The sequence below is a fragment of the Botrytis byssoidea genome (assembly GCF_014898295.1).
Source record: "Botrytis byssoidea strain MUCL 94 chromosome Unknown BBYS_008, whole genome shotgun sequence".
Classification (NCBI taxonomy): Eukaryota; Fungi; Ascomycota; class Leotiomycetes; order Helotiales; family Sclerotiniaceae; genus Botrytis; species Botrytis byssoidea.
In genome coordinates this window covers 1,520,634-1,536,077 of record NW_024065849.1, presented here as the reverse complement: position 1 = coordinate 1,536,077, position 15,444 = coordinate 1,520,634, and the positions used below count along the sequence as shown (strand labels likewise).

At 42.3% G+C, this 15,444-nt stretch overlaps 4 protein-coding genes across 4 annotated transcripts; 2 read left to right on the top strand and 2 right to left on the bottom strand.

Annotated features, from left to right (window-relative positions):
• Positions 1-1,388: 1,388 nt before the first annotated feature.
• On the top strand, positions 1,389-6,173 carry EAE97_005089 (uncharacterized protein; the record flags this gene model as incomplete). Its single annotated transcript, XM_038875601.1, has 1 exon — positions 1,389-6,173. One exon carries the CDS (start codon positions 1,389-1,391, stop codon positions 6,171-6,173), a length of 4,785 nt encoding a protein of 1,594 aa, XP_038733958.1.
• A 3,713-nt stretch (positions 6,174-9,886) lies between these two features.
• On the bottom strand, positions 9,887-10,765 carry EAE97_005088 (uncharacterized protein; the record flags this gene model as incomplete). Its single annotated transcript, XM_038875600.1, has 2 exons — positions 9,887-10,093; positions 10,172-10,765. The coding sequence occupies 2 exons, from the start codon at positions 10,763-10,765 to the stop codon at positions 9,887-9,889; spliced, it is 801 nt and encodes a 266-aa protein (XP_038733957.1).
• Positions 10,766-11,296: 531 nt separating this feature from the next.
• EAE97_005087 (uncharacterized protein) lies at positions 11,297-12,073 on the bottom strand (the record flags this gene model as incomplete). Its single annotated transcript, XM_038875599.1, has 1 exon — positions 11,297-12,073. The coding sequence occupies one exon, from the start codon at positions 12,071-12,073 to the stop codon at positions 11,297-11,299; it is 777 nt and encodes a 258-aa protein (XP_038733956.1).
• A 1,704-nt stretch (positions 12,074-13,777) lies between these two features.
• On the top strand, positions 13,778-14,998 carry EAE97_005086 (uncharacterized protein; the record flags this gene model as incomplete). The annotated part of the gene is made up of 1 exon (XM_038875598.1): positions 13,778-14,998. One exon carries the CDS (start codon positions 13,778-13,780, stop codon positions 14,996-14,998), a length of 1,221 nt encoding a protein of 406 aa, XP_038733955.1.
• Between the last annotated feature and the right edge of the window lie 446 nt (positions 14,999-15,444).

Sequence of the window (15,444 nt, the reverse complement as noted above, 5' to 3'; positions counted from 1 at the left end):
TCCCACTTACGCTAGAAGATTACTGGAAGCTGAAAAATAAACATGACTAAGTCTCAAGCAAAATTATTTTATCAGCCTGCGAGTAAGAATGTGGAGACATCAACGAAACCGTTACACTCGGATATCCGTGTATCCATCGGAGATGCTTGGGATCAAGCGAATTTTGACAACATGTCCCCTTTCCTTAGATTTCCATCGCTTGGCATTACCTTAATCATTCCTAAACTTGCAAATGGATCAGAGAATGGATCAGAGAATGCAAGCTAAGTATCGTACAAATTCAACATCTGAAATTTAGTAGCTCCATAGCCCTAGGAAGCTGACATTGTCGTCCAAAATCTTTCCTTTGACCTATAGTTCTACAGAAATATTGAACGTGCTTGATTGTAATTCCAAACACTAGATTCAAATCTGGAAGTGCACCACCATCTGTTCTACAAAAGTAAGAGCGATTTGGATGCATATCACGCAATTTCATGTAAGTTGACTGGCCACCCCTCTTTTGGGCCACATTGAGAATGCTCACCACCATAAGCAAACCATCTATTTCAATCTTTAATCATTTCACGATAATTGAATCAATTGATTTAAAAATTCGATGCACTGTTTATGTGTTATCAAATTTATAAAGTTGAGGAAAAACTTCTCGATATCAAGGGAAGTGATTTGACGTCTTGAAAGTCATGAGTACAGAATTTATTTTTTAGAGATCGAAGGAAAAAAAAGGAATCTAAGACCAATTCTGTATGATTTTTAGGTTTAATAATCGACATCATTGATCAATAGATCCAGAATTAGATTTATATATAATCAAGTATATTGAGTTTGAATACGAAGGAGACAGGTATGATGGGAGATCAAGGTTTGAGCAACTGAACACTAGAGAGTTTAGAGTATTGTTTTATCTAGAAAAAGCAATCTGATTTTTGAGTTTGTAGTTATCTATGGAATGCATATCAAGCGTCGAAAAAGTTTTTGATTCTTTTTTTTGTTTTTGAGGGAAAATCAGTATGTCAATAATGGCTTCTACTGGATTTGATTCGTTATGAGGGCTAGAACTTTATTGCTATAGAAAACGAGCTCAACATGAGTCCTGCTAGTGTAGGACATGGATTAAGAATATCCTGACAAGCTATCATTCGGATTTCACTAGTCCTGTTATGTGAGATTGATGCTTGTAGTATAGGCTGCAGGTGGTGAGAATAGCAGAGGAGAAGTCTTAGTCGAGGTATTGTCGACCTCTCGGAGCCGGATGAGGAACTCTATGTTTCATACATTTTCTTTAGATAATCTACTATTATTGTTTCTTTATGTATGACCGGTTTCTCCTCTTTTGTTTGTACTTTCACTTCACAGATCAGCATCGATAGCATAGATCAACATCTACAATGTCTCCATTCATTGATATCATTGGTAACAATGGTTACTCGAAACGAAATATGGTCGAAAAGACTTCCAGTATGACACCATCGAAGAAAGAAGCCCTTATTCTCAGTCATTTATGTTCGATACTTGAGCTTCCCACATCAGAAGTTGATCTGGAATCCAACTTTGTTGGTCTTGGTGGCCATTCATTGATGGCTATTAAGTTCTCCAAAGCTTGCAAACGAGATGGTCTCGTCCTATCAATACCTTCCATTCTTTTGAGTACCACTCTTACACAACTCATCGATTCGGCTACCGAAATAAGATCTACTCCTTCAACAAATATCCTGAAGAATACATGTGATCTGAATACAATTGTCAGCCCTACACGATTGAGTCATGAACGCCGCATGTCACTTTCTAAGCCAGTCCAATCGAATGGACATACAACATCCGCCTCCAATATCTCATTAACAGAGATGCAACACTCATTTATGCACAGCTATCAAAGACAACCTGGTAGCAACATCATTAGTTTCTATGAAACTTACAGTTCCGCCAACATTCCAGCTATGAAAATGGCTTGGAAGACAGTTATAGATTCGGAGCCAGTGTTCCGGACAATTTTCGATCACGATAGAGTTACAGCGACTTATTCGAAACAACCATTACCATTTATCTGGGATGAAGTGTTTGTGGAAGATACCGATATCCACATATCAGAGTTAGAAAGGGAGATTGTACCCGAGAAGATGGAGGTTACTTTTACAGTTCTTACTCCAAGGACTCAAAGATCAGGAGATGGTGGCGTGAGCACAATAATATGGAGAGTTCACCATGCATTTATTGATGGATACTCTGCAAATCTATTGTACGAAAAAGTTCGAAAGATTGTGATGGGTCAGAATATTGTTCCAGGCACACCATTCTCAAATGTTATCCACGAAGTACAAAAACATCAACAAATGAACCGAGATGTAAGCAGGGCTTTCTGGAGAAAACAAATGGAATTGCATCCATCACCAGTTGGTGATTTAGCTCTTCCGGTCCCATCGTCACCCTCCAAACTATCTCGAAATGCCGATGTTTCATTTACGATACCCTCTGAAGAAATTGCCGAAGCTGCGAGATCGGCTGGCATTTCATTGGCGTCGTGGTTTCAAGCAGCTTGGGGTCTGGTACTATCCATGTATGCCGATTCCGATACTGTAGTCTTTGGTACTGTTCTTTCTGGTCGCAATTTGTCGATAGCTGGGATGGATGACACAATTGGACCACTGATAAACACACTACCATTTCATGTCTCGCTAGACCGCAAGCAAACGACTTTGGAATATGTTCAATCTGTCTTCAGACACTCGGTTGACTTGAGCTCATTTCAACATTCTCTTCCAGAAGATGGGTACAGTAGGCAATTTGCATCAGCATTGGCTATGGAGTTTGATATGAAGCCTACCGATGATCATTTGATTCGTCCTATTGGTCAATCATGGTTCAAAGTCGTGCCCGATATTCCACTTAGTATCTTTATGTCTACGACTGGAACCATCAGAATGTCTTATCAAACACAGAAATACACTGACACCGATATCGAACTACTATCCGAGAATTTTCAAAGTGCTATCTTGTCTCTTCTGTCGCCAAAGAAATTCATCGGCGAATGCTTATCCAATTTACTCTCTTCCAAATCTCATGAAACATTGATGAAGATGGGAAATTGCTTAACAGATGAAACATCACCAGCATCGATTAAAGATGACTTGGTCACTTTGTTCGAGCGCGCCGCTGCAGAGAATCCATCCATTTTAGCTGTCGAAAAAGCCGGAGACAGTTTGACCTATCAGGAATTTGATAAGATGGCCACAAAACTATCAGCCCAACTCTCTAGATATGTTCAACCAGGTGATATTGTCTGCGTCCATGCAGATCGAAGTATCAACTGGCTCGTTGCCATTTACGGTATCCTCAAGACCGGCGCGGTGTATTCTGCACAAGATGCTGCCTTACCGGGTCACATTCGGGAAGCCAATTTCCAAACTGCTGGAGGAAAGCTCTTCTTAACACCGGCATCTTCTCAACGAACTATTGCGCCAGAATCATGCAAATTGTGTCTTTCGGTTGAAGATTTGGTCCAATTACCTCTGCCAAGCTCGTTGGCTGTCGCCCCAAGACAAACACCTAGACCTGTGGATAATGCATATCTTTGCTTTACATCTGGGTCTACTGGTAAACCCAAGGGTGTGATGTGTAGCCACGAAGGCCTGGTAGCATTTCAAAAGGACCTCGCTGTTCGACTTTTCGCACTTCCAGGCCAAAGAATTTCTCAATTGATGTCGCCAGCATTTGATGGAAGTATTCACGAGATCTTCTCCGCTTTAAGCTATGGTGCTACCATTGTTCTAGCCGATGGCATACATCCATTTTCCCACTTGGAGAGGTCCACAGCTGCCATCTTAACACCATCCATTGCCAATATTTTGGACCCAGAAGATTTCCCCATGCTGCGAAATGTATATCTAGTCGGCGAGCCAGTTCCGCAACATGTCAATGATGTATGGTCTAGTGTTAAGAATCTGTACAACATGTATGGTCCTACTGAAGCCACCTGTGGAGCTACCATCAAACAACTACTTCCCGGAAAGCCGGTTAATATTGGAGCACCAAACCCCACTACTCGCGTCTACATTCTCGACCGAAACCAACAACTCCTTCCACCGGGTGTGATCGGAGAAATCTATCTTGCCGGTGTACAAGTTGCACGAGGATATATCGGTATGCCACAAATGTCTGCCGAACGATTTCTTCCCGATTCCATCTGCAACCGTCAAGGGGAAATGATGTACCGAACAGGCGATCGAGGATATTTCAACCGAGCTGGTGAAGTCGAATGTTTGGGCCGCAATGATCGACAAATCAAGCTGCGTGGTTTCCGTCTTGATCTTAATGATTTGGAAATTCGTGTGGCGGAAGCTATCCCGGAATGTTCTGGTATTGCTATTTGTCAAAAGGGCGATTACCTCGTTGCTATGATTCAGCCTGAGACACTTGACATCGGAAAAGTTAGGGCAAAGGTTACTCAAGTGCTACCTGTTCATGCTGTTCCTAGAGTATTTCTAGCCGTGGAGAAATTCCCAATGACACCTGCTGGAAAGTTGGACTATAAGGCTATTACCAATATGACTTTGGCAGAAAAGGAGTCCACCCCAAAGAAGATCGAAAGCTCGACCGAAGTCAGGATTGCTGAAGCATGGAAGGAATTGTTGGGACTGGAATCCAATGTGGAGATAACTAGAGATTCTGAGTTTGTTTCACTTGGAGGTCATTCCGTTATGCAACTTCGTCTTGCGAGTAAACTTTCTGAAATCTTCCGTGTGAGGATGACGGTTTCTCACATCATGCAATCAGCTAATCTACTCGAAATGGCAAAGATCGTCGAGAATCTTCGTGCTCAATGTCAATCTACTGATGTCAATGATGCATTGGTTCCGCTAGGAAAATACAGAATATCACCCATTGAGCGTGAATGGTGGGAGAAGTATAGACTAAATGTCGGAACATCTTCATTCAATGTTACCTACGCCTGTGCAATCGACACCAATATTGTTGACACCGATAAGTTAATCTCAGCATGGAATACAGTGCTATCACGCCATCGTATTCTTCGTTGCAGATATATAAGGAGTGGGCACAAAGGTGGTGTACAAAGAGGTTACGATCGATTCCCTCCTCAGATCAAGACAGTCAACAAACTTGGCCTTTGGAGAGAATGTAATCGACCTTTTGATTTGGAACGTCAGCATCCCATCCGAGTGTTTCTCTCAAGAAACACAATGCTTGCATCCATGAGCCACATAATTGCAGACTTGACTTCCCTTGAAGTTCTCCTCAAGGAGGTTACCACGCTTTACAGCGGTAATTCACTACCACCTGTCGAGCATACATACATGGACACTACACAATGGAGCACCACAGCCACACCAACTGAGCAAAAGTGGTGGAAAGAATATCTTCACGGTAAATCACAAACTTACACCCTCCCCAATATCGTAGAACGTACCACATACACCGGCCGTACTCGTCTTACCAAGCTCCCCCAAGATCTCACCCGCCAAATTCTCAAATTCACGGATGAGCAAAAAGTCACACTCCATCAAATGGCTCTTGGTGCTGTAGCGCTTTCCCTACAACACGATCAAAACGATATCGACATCGTATTGGGAGGTCCTTATTTCAACCGCGGAGCCAAGGATCTCGAAACCGTTGGATTATTCCTCGAGCCTCTCCCCATTCGCATCCGCCAACCTTCAACCTCCCAGACGACATCCACATCTTTCCTCCGCGCAGTACAAACCTCCAGCCAAGAAGCAATCGCACATGCTATGCCTTGGGATCAGATTCTCAGCGCCACTTCCACCAAAGCGCGCTTTCCAAATCATCCACTGCTCGATGTTATGGTCACTTTTCATGACAATCGCACTCCCAAGACTATGATCGAAGGTGTGGATCCTCTGATTACCTATACCGAAGGAAGTAAATTTGCGCTCTTGGTGGAGTTTTCAGTGCTTTCTGATGATGCGATTGCGTTGAGGTTAGAGTATGATACGAATTGTGTGTCGAAAACAGAGATTGTGGCATTTGAGGCGGTGGTCTTTGAGGCCGTGAGAGGATTGATTGGAGAAATGAGCTTGGGAGATGTGAAGAAGAGTTTGGGGATTAAGAAGAGGGAGATCGAAAAGGAGAACATTGGAATGGTAGTAGCACCTACCAATTATTTTGGGAAGAGGGTAGACAGTCTCAGTGGTTTATAGGGATTCAGAAGCTGATAAATGTTATACGGCAAAATTGGTTTGGATAGATTTCTTAGATATTCTTAAAAGGTTTGAGGGTCTTGGGAGTTTAGGTGCATATGGTTTAGGAATTTAAATATTTCATACTTCACTAGAATATTGCTGTCATTATCGTGAAGTGAAATAGTAGAAGCACTCTATTGGCGACACTCTAAAAATTCACTTTCATCCCAATTAAGCAGTCAAGCATGGTTTCTTCAAACAGATTAAAGATATCGAACATCCAAACTTCAGAAACCACCTCTCAATCGCATCCATTACATCTGCCACAGCCATGGCTTCAAATTCGGACTCAGATCCAGGGTCATAACAATCAGCATCGATCTGATTCTTACAATGCGATGCTTCGAGGTCAACAGTATGGAAGACAACCAAGATCCAATGTCACCACCTCTACTCGAACAATGGTAGTCCTCAACAGCGAGGGTTCCAACAACACTTTTCAGGTAGCAGACGACAAATTCCACCTCCACGACTTGAATTTATACACAGAAGGAAAATGGGGCATACAATTCATCAGTGAAAAGAGCCACCGGATTCAAAGGGTTACATGCTAGAGTATCCACGATTTCATCTAGCGCACTGGTACGGAGATTGCCCTGTCCAACAAATGATTAAACTCAATGACGACTACCAGTTTGTTATGTACTTCTGTCTTGCAAAGCCTCTTTCCAGACCTTTGACTGATGTCCTGTTTGGGCCGGGTTTCTTCGAGGAAACACTTCGTCCACTGCTCTCTCAGTCCGCTCTGTCCAAACCTCAAGAGGAGTACGAGAGCCAATTCTATGTAATTCTATGTGACAACTTTGATTATAATCATTGTGCAAGTCATTGTAACAATATAACAGCTATTCGACCGTAACAAAGCATTCACTAGGCCAACCTATTGTCCCCGATCATCAATAGGACGAAGCATCCTTTGAAAGTAATCGCCGTATTGTCATCAAGTGCTCTGCAGATCGAGTCGCTCTAGAAAGCTGCTTATGGTTGAGAAGTGATTAATAAGTATTTCCCATGCAGGTCGATTTGCCGGCCACTATGTGCGTAACATCGTAGCAGTAAGCAAATTGTTTCCATGCTGATGAGATAATCGCAGTGCATCGTTGGGATTTCGGTCATACACATATGATGAATAAGGGTCAGCTGCATAGGTTGAGGAAAAGAGTAGATTCAGCTGCGGTGGTGAAGGAGTTGGTTGGATTCGAGAACATTGATCTTGAATGTATAATGGAAGAGTGTTAAGCAGGATGGGGGAGATGACTTGAGATTTCTGGGAGTGTACCCTTATTAGATTAGAAAGGTTGTTGTTAGCAGAAGATTATTCACAATCTTGGAAGTACTAGGAGTAATTTACTGAGTGAATTACTAATAAGTGAAGTCTGAACTGATGGAAATTGGGCGGTATAATGGGCGACGAGTCTTGATATGAGTGACGTCGACGGTCGTTAATCCATTCCCGAACTTGAAGACCTCACGGGATAAATCATACCGAGGATGACCGAATCGGGCCCAGAAAGTGAATTTGAAGTGATATCAGACGAAGAATTTGTGAGGAAGTTAACGACCCAAGGTCAAAACCGTCAATAACGAAAAGCAACAACACCATCCCCAATTCTTGTCAGAATTGAACGTCGATAGTTTTCCTGAAATGGCGCAATTGAGAGCCGTGTAAATCTGCAAAAAAATTGCAAAATTTCAAAAAAGCCCCATTTTCAGAAAGTGCCATAGACGTGCAACAAAACGTTTTGTCGGTCAAAAATCATCACGTTGAAGGCCTGCCATTGGCTCAAAAAGGCTCCAAAATCATTCATTTGGGGATTGTGAGAGTTATGCGCGGTAGATATTTTTGAAACTTTAATAATACCTTGAGGAGATATTTCTTGGTATTGTGGCAAAGTTTGATCAGATTCTGAGATCAGGTTTTGGAGTTATTAAGATCGCCGTTTCGTTGGGCTACTGTGCGACAAACAATTTGACGACTTTCAACATCAGCGAAAATGGAATCTACGATTACAACACCAATGATGGTCTCAAGACTCTGAAAATTGGGGGATAGATCCAGTTCAACTACAGATATATGCGCCAGGTCTTTAAAGATAACTTTTACAAGAAATTTGGTTTGCAGTGATGTTGGCGTCGATTCTGGTGATTTGGATCCTATCCGCAAACGACCCCCAAAGTTACCGGTGGGCGCAAGAGGGAACGAGGATATGAACTAGATTACGAATATCTCAACTGCGATCAACAATATTGAGAGTTGTTGTTGCGCGATGAAAAAAGAGAGCCTCGCGGCCGAGATTGTAGCATCAGTTCGCCATCCGCATACTCAAAACAATCATTCTTCCTGCAAGCTACTTATTTTTTGCTCGCACATACGAACCACAAGGATTGATCACCACAACAAACTTGTCCAGTATGAGAGAAGTCCTGCGACGAAGATTATAATCTTTTATTTTGTATGCGCCGCCAAAATGGCTACTCGCACTTCCATCTACAATACATGAGCGAGGAATGGTTGAAGAGAAGTGAATATAATAGACAATTTTTGGGCTAGGAAGGAATATTTTTGGCTTCGCTACAAGGAAAAATACACGTATCATGGTCAATACCACTGCGCAACCTGTTTAGGCAGATTGCGAGATCAAAGTTAAGATGCATTATTTCTGGAGCGTAGAGTGCGGCGACAATTCTTCGCAAGTTCTTCGCTACTGTTTTTGTTGCAGACACTTTTGAGTCTCACAATTGTTATCCTCAATAATTACTCGGAAATAGGCAAATGAGCCTTAGCAGGATGATCGCGCCTTTTAGGCAAGGTTTGGTATAAATTTTGTTTACGTTATAAAGCACAATCTTGCTGTCCATCCGATTCTAATCTTGTTGTTTAGTATACTATTGGCAAACCGAAACCTCAACCAACGAGCATTCTTGAAGTGATCATGGAACTGAGAAGGAACATGTTTTACATTGGTGAAGATCGGATTGTAGGAATTCGTGTTTTCCTTCAAGAGAAAACAGACACGCGCATTCGACCCATACATATCCTGCTCTGAAAAATGGTGAAGAGACATGCGTTCGAAGGAAGCTATATTTTTTGATCGAATTTCGAATCCAACACCAGGCCTCGAATCCCGACAGGTTTCATTACACCCAGAATACAACATGCTGCATATCTAAGACTACAATGCCTACTACAATCCAAGAGGTTCGAATTTGGTACTGGCTCCATAGCTTCTGCGCTTCAAACAAGCTCGCAGAGTCAACAACACATTTCGATTCAAACACTATACGTGCGCAAAACGCCGATTGAGATTGAAGGTCGCATGCGTTTCCCCTAAAGAGGGCTCCGGATCAAACAGAGGCGCAAGGAGACAATGGGAACGACTTGGAGGATTATGGCATTGTATGTCGAAGCTACTTGTGTCTATCACTTGCTACCGGTGCGGGCAGCCCATACAATTATGCGGTTTTGTAAACGAAAACATTACGTGCAAACATCAAGAGGGTTAGAGTTGAAAATGCGATTGAATAAATATAAAGGTAGGTAAGATTTGCTATATACGCCATCAACAACTTCGAAATTCCATAACACATTTCCACGAACGCCGGACTAGCAATTTTCCAATCCTATCGAAAGTCATCAAAATAAAGAAACAAAGAAGAGACTGGATATAACATCAACGATCGCAAGGAAGATTGAGTGATACCACGAAGGGCTTGTAATTTGGACGCATTCCCTTTGCAGTGTTCATCATGATCGCCGCATTTACCATAAGTGTTTGTTTTCCAGATTGGATTGGCCACTCATTTGTATATGGATACTCATTAACTTGTTCTGTCTCCATCGGTGTAGCTGATGATGGATCCTTTACGCTACCATCTGGCTTTCAGGTTACAAGATTCGCACCGTTTCCTTCGTGGATGTGTCCGAGGCAATGCATAAGTGGTCGAACACGGCTTACAGCCCGGAGAAGATTACGACAGCCTTTATAAGAGCCATAAACCTGGTCCAGAATCGTATGCGGAGGACCGTGAGTCATGACGATATCAACACCTTCAGGAATAGGATTGGTGGCAATTGAAATTTGGCCTGGAGCGACTTGGGTTGCGTCATTAAAACGGTCTTCATTTATCTGGTATTGGAAGCCCATAGATCCGCAAGTGTAGGGTGAGGCGTATACTGTGAATTTAGCACCATTCTTAAGTGAGAATGTATGAGTACCTTCCTTAAGATAGACAACACCAGCATCTTTCGCCAATTGACCTGTCATGATTTCGATGGCGGAATGATGATATTCGGAATACTCTTCGTCAGACATGTTCTCTACTCGGTTTTGCGCACCAAGTGATATTTCATGATTCCCGGCAATAACCAATTTTAACTCGGCCTCGATAGTACCCATCATCTTGACGGACTCTTTCAAGGCCTCCAATTCACCGAAATTGGTCAAATCGCCCGTATGAAGGAGAATATCTACCTCGGGCATGTTCGCTCCATTGAGGCAATGTTCGTGAGTGTTGGAAATCACCATTACTCGTGTAGGAGTTCTAGACATGATGAATAGTAGGTAGTTTATTCGAGGTTGGTTTGTGAGGTATGATCAAGAAGTTTGAATGGGATAAATTGTGATATGAAGTTTCGTGTATGATCGGGAATTTTTCTTGTGGTAGTTCGGTTTCAACGTATGAAGTATGGCTTCTTCCAAATTTTTATGTCATTGCTTTTTTATAATATTTCTCGTTGTTGTGTAAGTTTAGATCCTTCTTAGTGCTGGGACTACTGACAAAGTGATACCCTAAAATACATGCCGCACGTGATTCTCCTACAGACAGATTTCCCGCAAGCGGTTTCGGTTTTGTTGCACAACTTGACCGTTCATTACTAAAGGTTTTGGTATATTTTGAATGTGCGAGGCTATTTAGTAGTGACGTGCACTAGAATCATGGCACTATTTATGGCGCATTGAGGCGATTAAGAACCATGCAAGAGTTGAAGCATTGGTCGTGGGCAAAGTTGAGATTCTTTTACTAGATTATTACATTTTTTCTCATGATTTCCAATCAGAGCAATAGCCTACCGAGCCAAATCAATGAGCCAGTGAAACAGCCGCTTCCACGATAAATTTTACCGTCTCTTTCGGTCTACTCAACATCGGCGAATGACTACTCACAACCTCTTTAACCGTAAGATCGGCTCCTGCATCCTTCGCCATCTTAACAAACATTCCTTGCACCTCAACCGGAAACGTCTTATCATCCATCGTAGTCAAATACCAAACCGGCACATCCATCCAACCCGCATACGCCCATTCCCCACCCTCTTTCAAAACCTTCTGCGATTGTTTCTTCAACCTGCTCACCCAATATTCACCTTCCTCTTCAGGAAGATCATGATAAAACGATTCTCTCGCAGGAAGTTCCAACAGCGCAAACCCACTATCATTGAATCTCCAAAATGGCGGAGGTGTTCCCCCAATCGCATCGATGAAACTTAACCCCGTCTGCGCAAACCCACAAGCCATCATCACGAGACCTACAACATGACCAGTTGGTTTCTCATCCGTAGATACGAGATCATCGGGATGGCGACGGGTGAGTCCTTTGACTGCACTTTGACCGACTGCGCCGCCGTACGAATGCACAACTAGTATCACATCGCGACCTTGTTTGGTTTCTGACAATATAGTATTTCGTACTGCTGTGATGTCATCATCAAAACCTATCGTGGCATCGCCGGCTGTGGAGGGGAGTTCTATGGGGATACATCTGTAGTGTTGGTCTTTTAGGAGTGCAGTTACTTTCTCCCAGATTTCGGCACGGTGCCATGCTCCGGGAACGAAGACGAGTGTTGGTTTGTGGGACATTCTGATTGGTTGTGGGTTAAGAAGGTAAGGGGTAATTGTGTACAGGCAGACGTTACTAGAAGTGAACGAAGGAAGATATCGAGATGAGTGCCCAATTATCAAGAAATAGTCTCTATTTAAAATAAATTAGTGAAGTCGATTTTCGAAATTTCTACACGCCATCTTACAACATCTCATGTTGAGTAATCAGCGGTGTCACTTTCTCCCGGGACCTTTTCGCATTCCTCGTGAGATACCGGGTGAAGTGCGGTGCAACTAGGAAGCGACGTCTTCGAAATGGAGTACAACAATGTTTAGAACAAATGGTTCCTGAAGAAGTTGAATCATCTTATCCAATCGAGTCTTCCAATCATTTGCGTTTCCGGAGTGCTAAAGATAAATTAAAAAGCGATCAGTTGTTGAACTGCAACCCGAACTGTCATATATCGTGTAGTCCCTTGATTCTCCTCTGTTTTACGAAATTGTAGTTTATCCTAACTAACCCGTGGATCTCTATCTTGCTTTGCTCGTGCTTTGGTCTGCTCGATCAAGGGGTGAGATAATCTCACCTCATCCCCGGACGGACGATTTGGCATTATAAAGATCAACTAAAATGAAAAGGTAACTTCATCTCACACACTCTTGAAGATATCCTTATATTTCCCATAGCTTGTGCTTGTTCTTCACTCCGCTCAACTTGGAGATAGTATCTTGATCTTCCGGTATACGCAATTTGATACTGGTATGTTGAAAAATCTCATAGGGAGAATTTAGTTGTGTTTGCCAGACTTGAGAAGACTTTCAATATCATTCCGATCGTAAGCACAGTTTCACGAGTCAATATCAGATGGGACGCTCTTCGATGGTCTGTCTCGTTTCTGATACTCATCTGGAGAGGTGAGGGTAGTTGATTTTGTCCTCCAACTCTCTGTTTCGTAAAAGCGCAAGAGTCGTAAAGTCTTTTCTTTTACCCTTATATCTGAGTAGCTATCTTTGCATGATAACTAATTGCATCGAAATAGTTTTCGTCTGAGATCTAGTAGTGGTGACATGGTTTTTGCCCCGTTGGATATAAAGCTTGGAAATCATAGATGGCTTGGTGTTTGTGAAGAATTCTAAGTATCCAGTGTACCAAAGATAATCAAGAATCTCTCATTTACAAGAAAACAACCTTGGGAAGTTATATGAAATAACCCAGTAGATTCAAATGTCCTATTCAGGTACATTACAGAGAAAAAATTATAAGCAAACAAACCGGCGTTAAGAATATACTCTTAAATGCGGAAAGCAAATAGACCGGTGGATTTGTGCGCAACAAAAATGCCGGGCGGATATAAGACACCGGGGATTAGATTTACGAAATTGACCAACCAACAAGCCGAGATGCTCACTGTCGCACAACTAGTCCGGTTCGGATCCGAAAGTCCAAAATCTCACACGATGATGCAGGAACCAGCGGAAATGCAGGATGTAATTCTTACACGAGGGTTTAATCTGTTGGTGCATAATTCGGAGCGAACATCATACCATTGAATGGTCACAATATGAGCCGATGGATCACCAACAGATTGGGAGATGATATATATCAAGTGGATATCCTTCATTCCAGAGATAAAATATTGTCCACACAGCTTCCATTCAAAAATCAAAAACATCAAACACTTCAAGCACTACGTATCGAATTTAAATAACTTTATCAATATCCTTTGCATCCCGTCAAGCAAAATGTCTACACCATCCTCTAGAGAGGTCGCCATCATCGGATCAGGATTATCTGGTCTAACTCTCGCTCTTGCCCTTCATCAAAACAATATAAAATGTCGAGTTTACGAAAGTCGTCCCGCGCCTTTGAATATTGGAGGTGCTGTCATGCTTTCTCCCAACGCTCTCAAAATCTTGAAAGCTCTCAATGTCTATGATAGACTTCGTCATAAGGGTTACAATTTTGACAACCTTGAGTATCGTACCGCTGGAGATGGAAAATTGGTAGAGATTCAGGAATTTGGTTCGGAAGAGAAATATGGCTTCCCAGCTCTTCGGATCTACAGAAACATCCTTATCACTGAGTTACTTGAAATGTTCAAGGAACAAGATATCCCCATTACTTTTGGCAAGAAATTCTCACACATCACGTCGGAAACCGACAAACAAGTTGAATGGGAATTTGCTGATGGTACAACTGGTACTGCACCTCTTCTCATTGGAGCTGATGGTATTCACTCTACTGTTCGTCGTTATCTCTATCCTGATTTGGAGACCAAGTTCACTGGAATGGTTGGAATCACAGCAGCTGTACCAACATCTCAATTACAACTTCCGGAAGGATATCATATCCCTGTCACTATAATGTCTCCAAAGGGGGCATTTGTGATTGCTCCTCAGCAAGAAGATGGATCTGAAGTATTGATTGGAAAACAATTACGCATTGAGGAGAAAGATAGAGCCGGATGGAATGATCTCTCAAACAATAAGGAAGAAAGTGTTAAATTCTTGCAAAGCAACAACGATCTATTTCCAGAGATCGTTCACAACGCTGTTTCCAAGATTTCTCATGACAAGATTAATGTTTGGCCCTTCTACATCGTTCCTAAACTCGATAACTGGGTATCTGAGAATCGACGTGTGGTTATTCTTGGTGATGCAGCTCATGCAATTCCTCCTTCTGCAGGGCAAGGTATCAACCAAGCATTTGAAGATGTTTATATCTTTGCATTGCTACTTGCAAAGTCGGACAAGGGAGATACCCAAAAAGCACTTTCTTTCTGGCAAGAATATCGACAAAAGAGGGTTGGAAAGGTTTTGGAATTGAATCAACAAATTGATTTGAGACGGTTACCAGGAAACTCGGCAGATCAGAAGAGAGAACCATTTGAGTTGAGCTGGTTGTACAATGCAGACTTTGAAGCAGATGTCCAAGAGTGGGTTGATCAACAAGGACGACATTGAATTGAGTAGCTGTATTCGGTAAATGTCGGGAAGGAGAGAGAAGGGTTTACTCGGGGACGGATAGAATGAACTCTTACTCAGTGTGGCAGCATGGGATTCTTGAGGCGTTTCTTTAGTCTGTGAATTATTTACTGGTAGACGGAATGACAAAATGCGAGTCGTTCATAAACTGGATATAATCGTGTTTGGATTTCGAGTGTTCCATATTCCTTGAGATTCTGTAGTCTATTTTCAATAGGAGCATATATTCAAATGTGAATTGGGATCATTATGAATCAAGAAATACTGATATACAACACAATCAATCTGGAGCCCTTACGGACGAATGGGCAAGTCTTGTCTATATGTATCTAGTAGCTCAAAATGGTCACCAGGGTCAATGCGAAGCGATCATTGATACTACTGCCCCCTGCCCTGTATTTTTCTCGTCGGTGCCGAGAATTGAT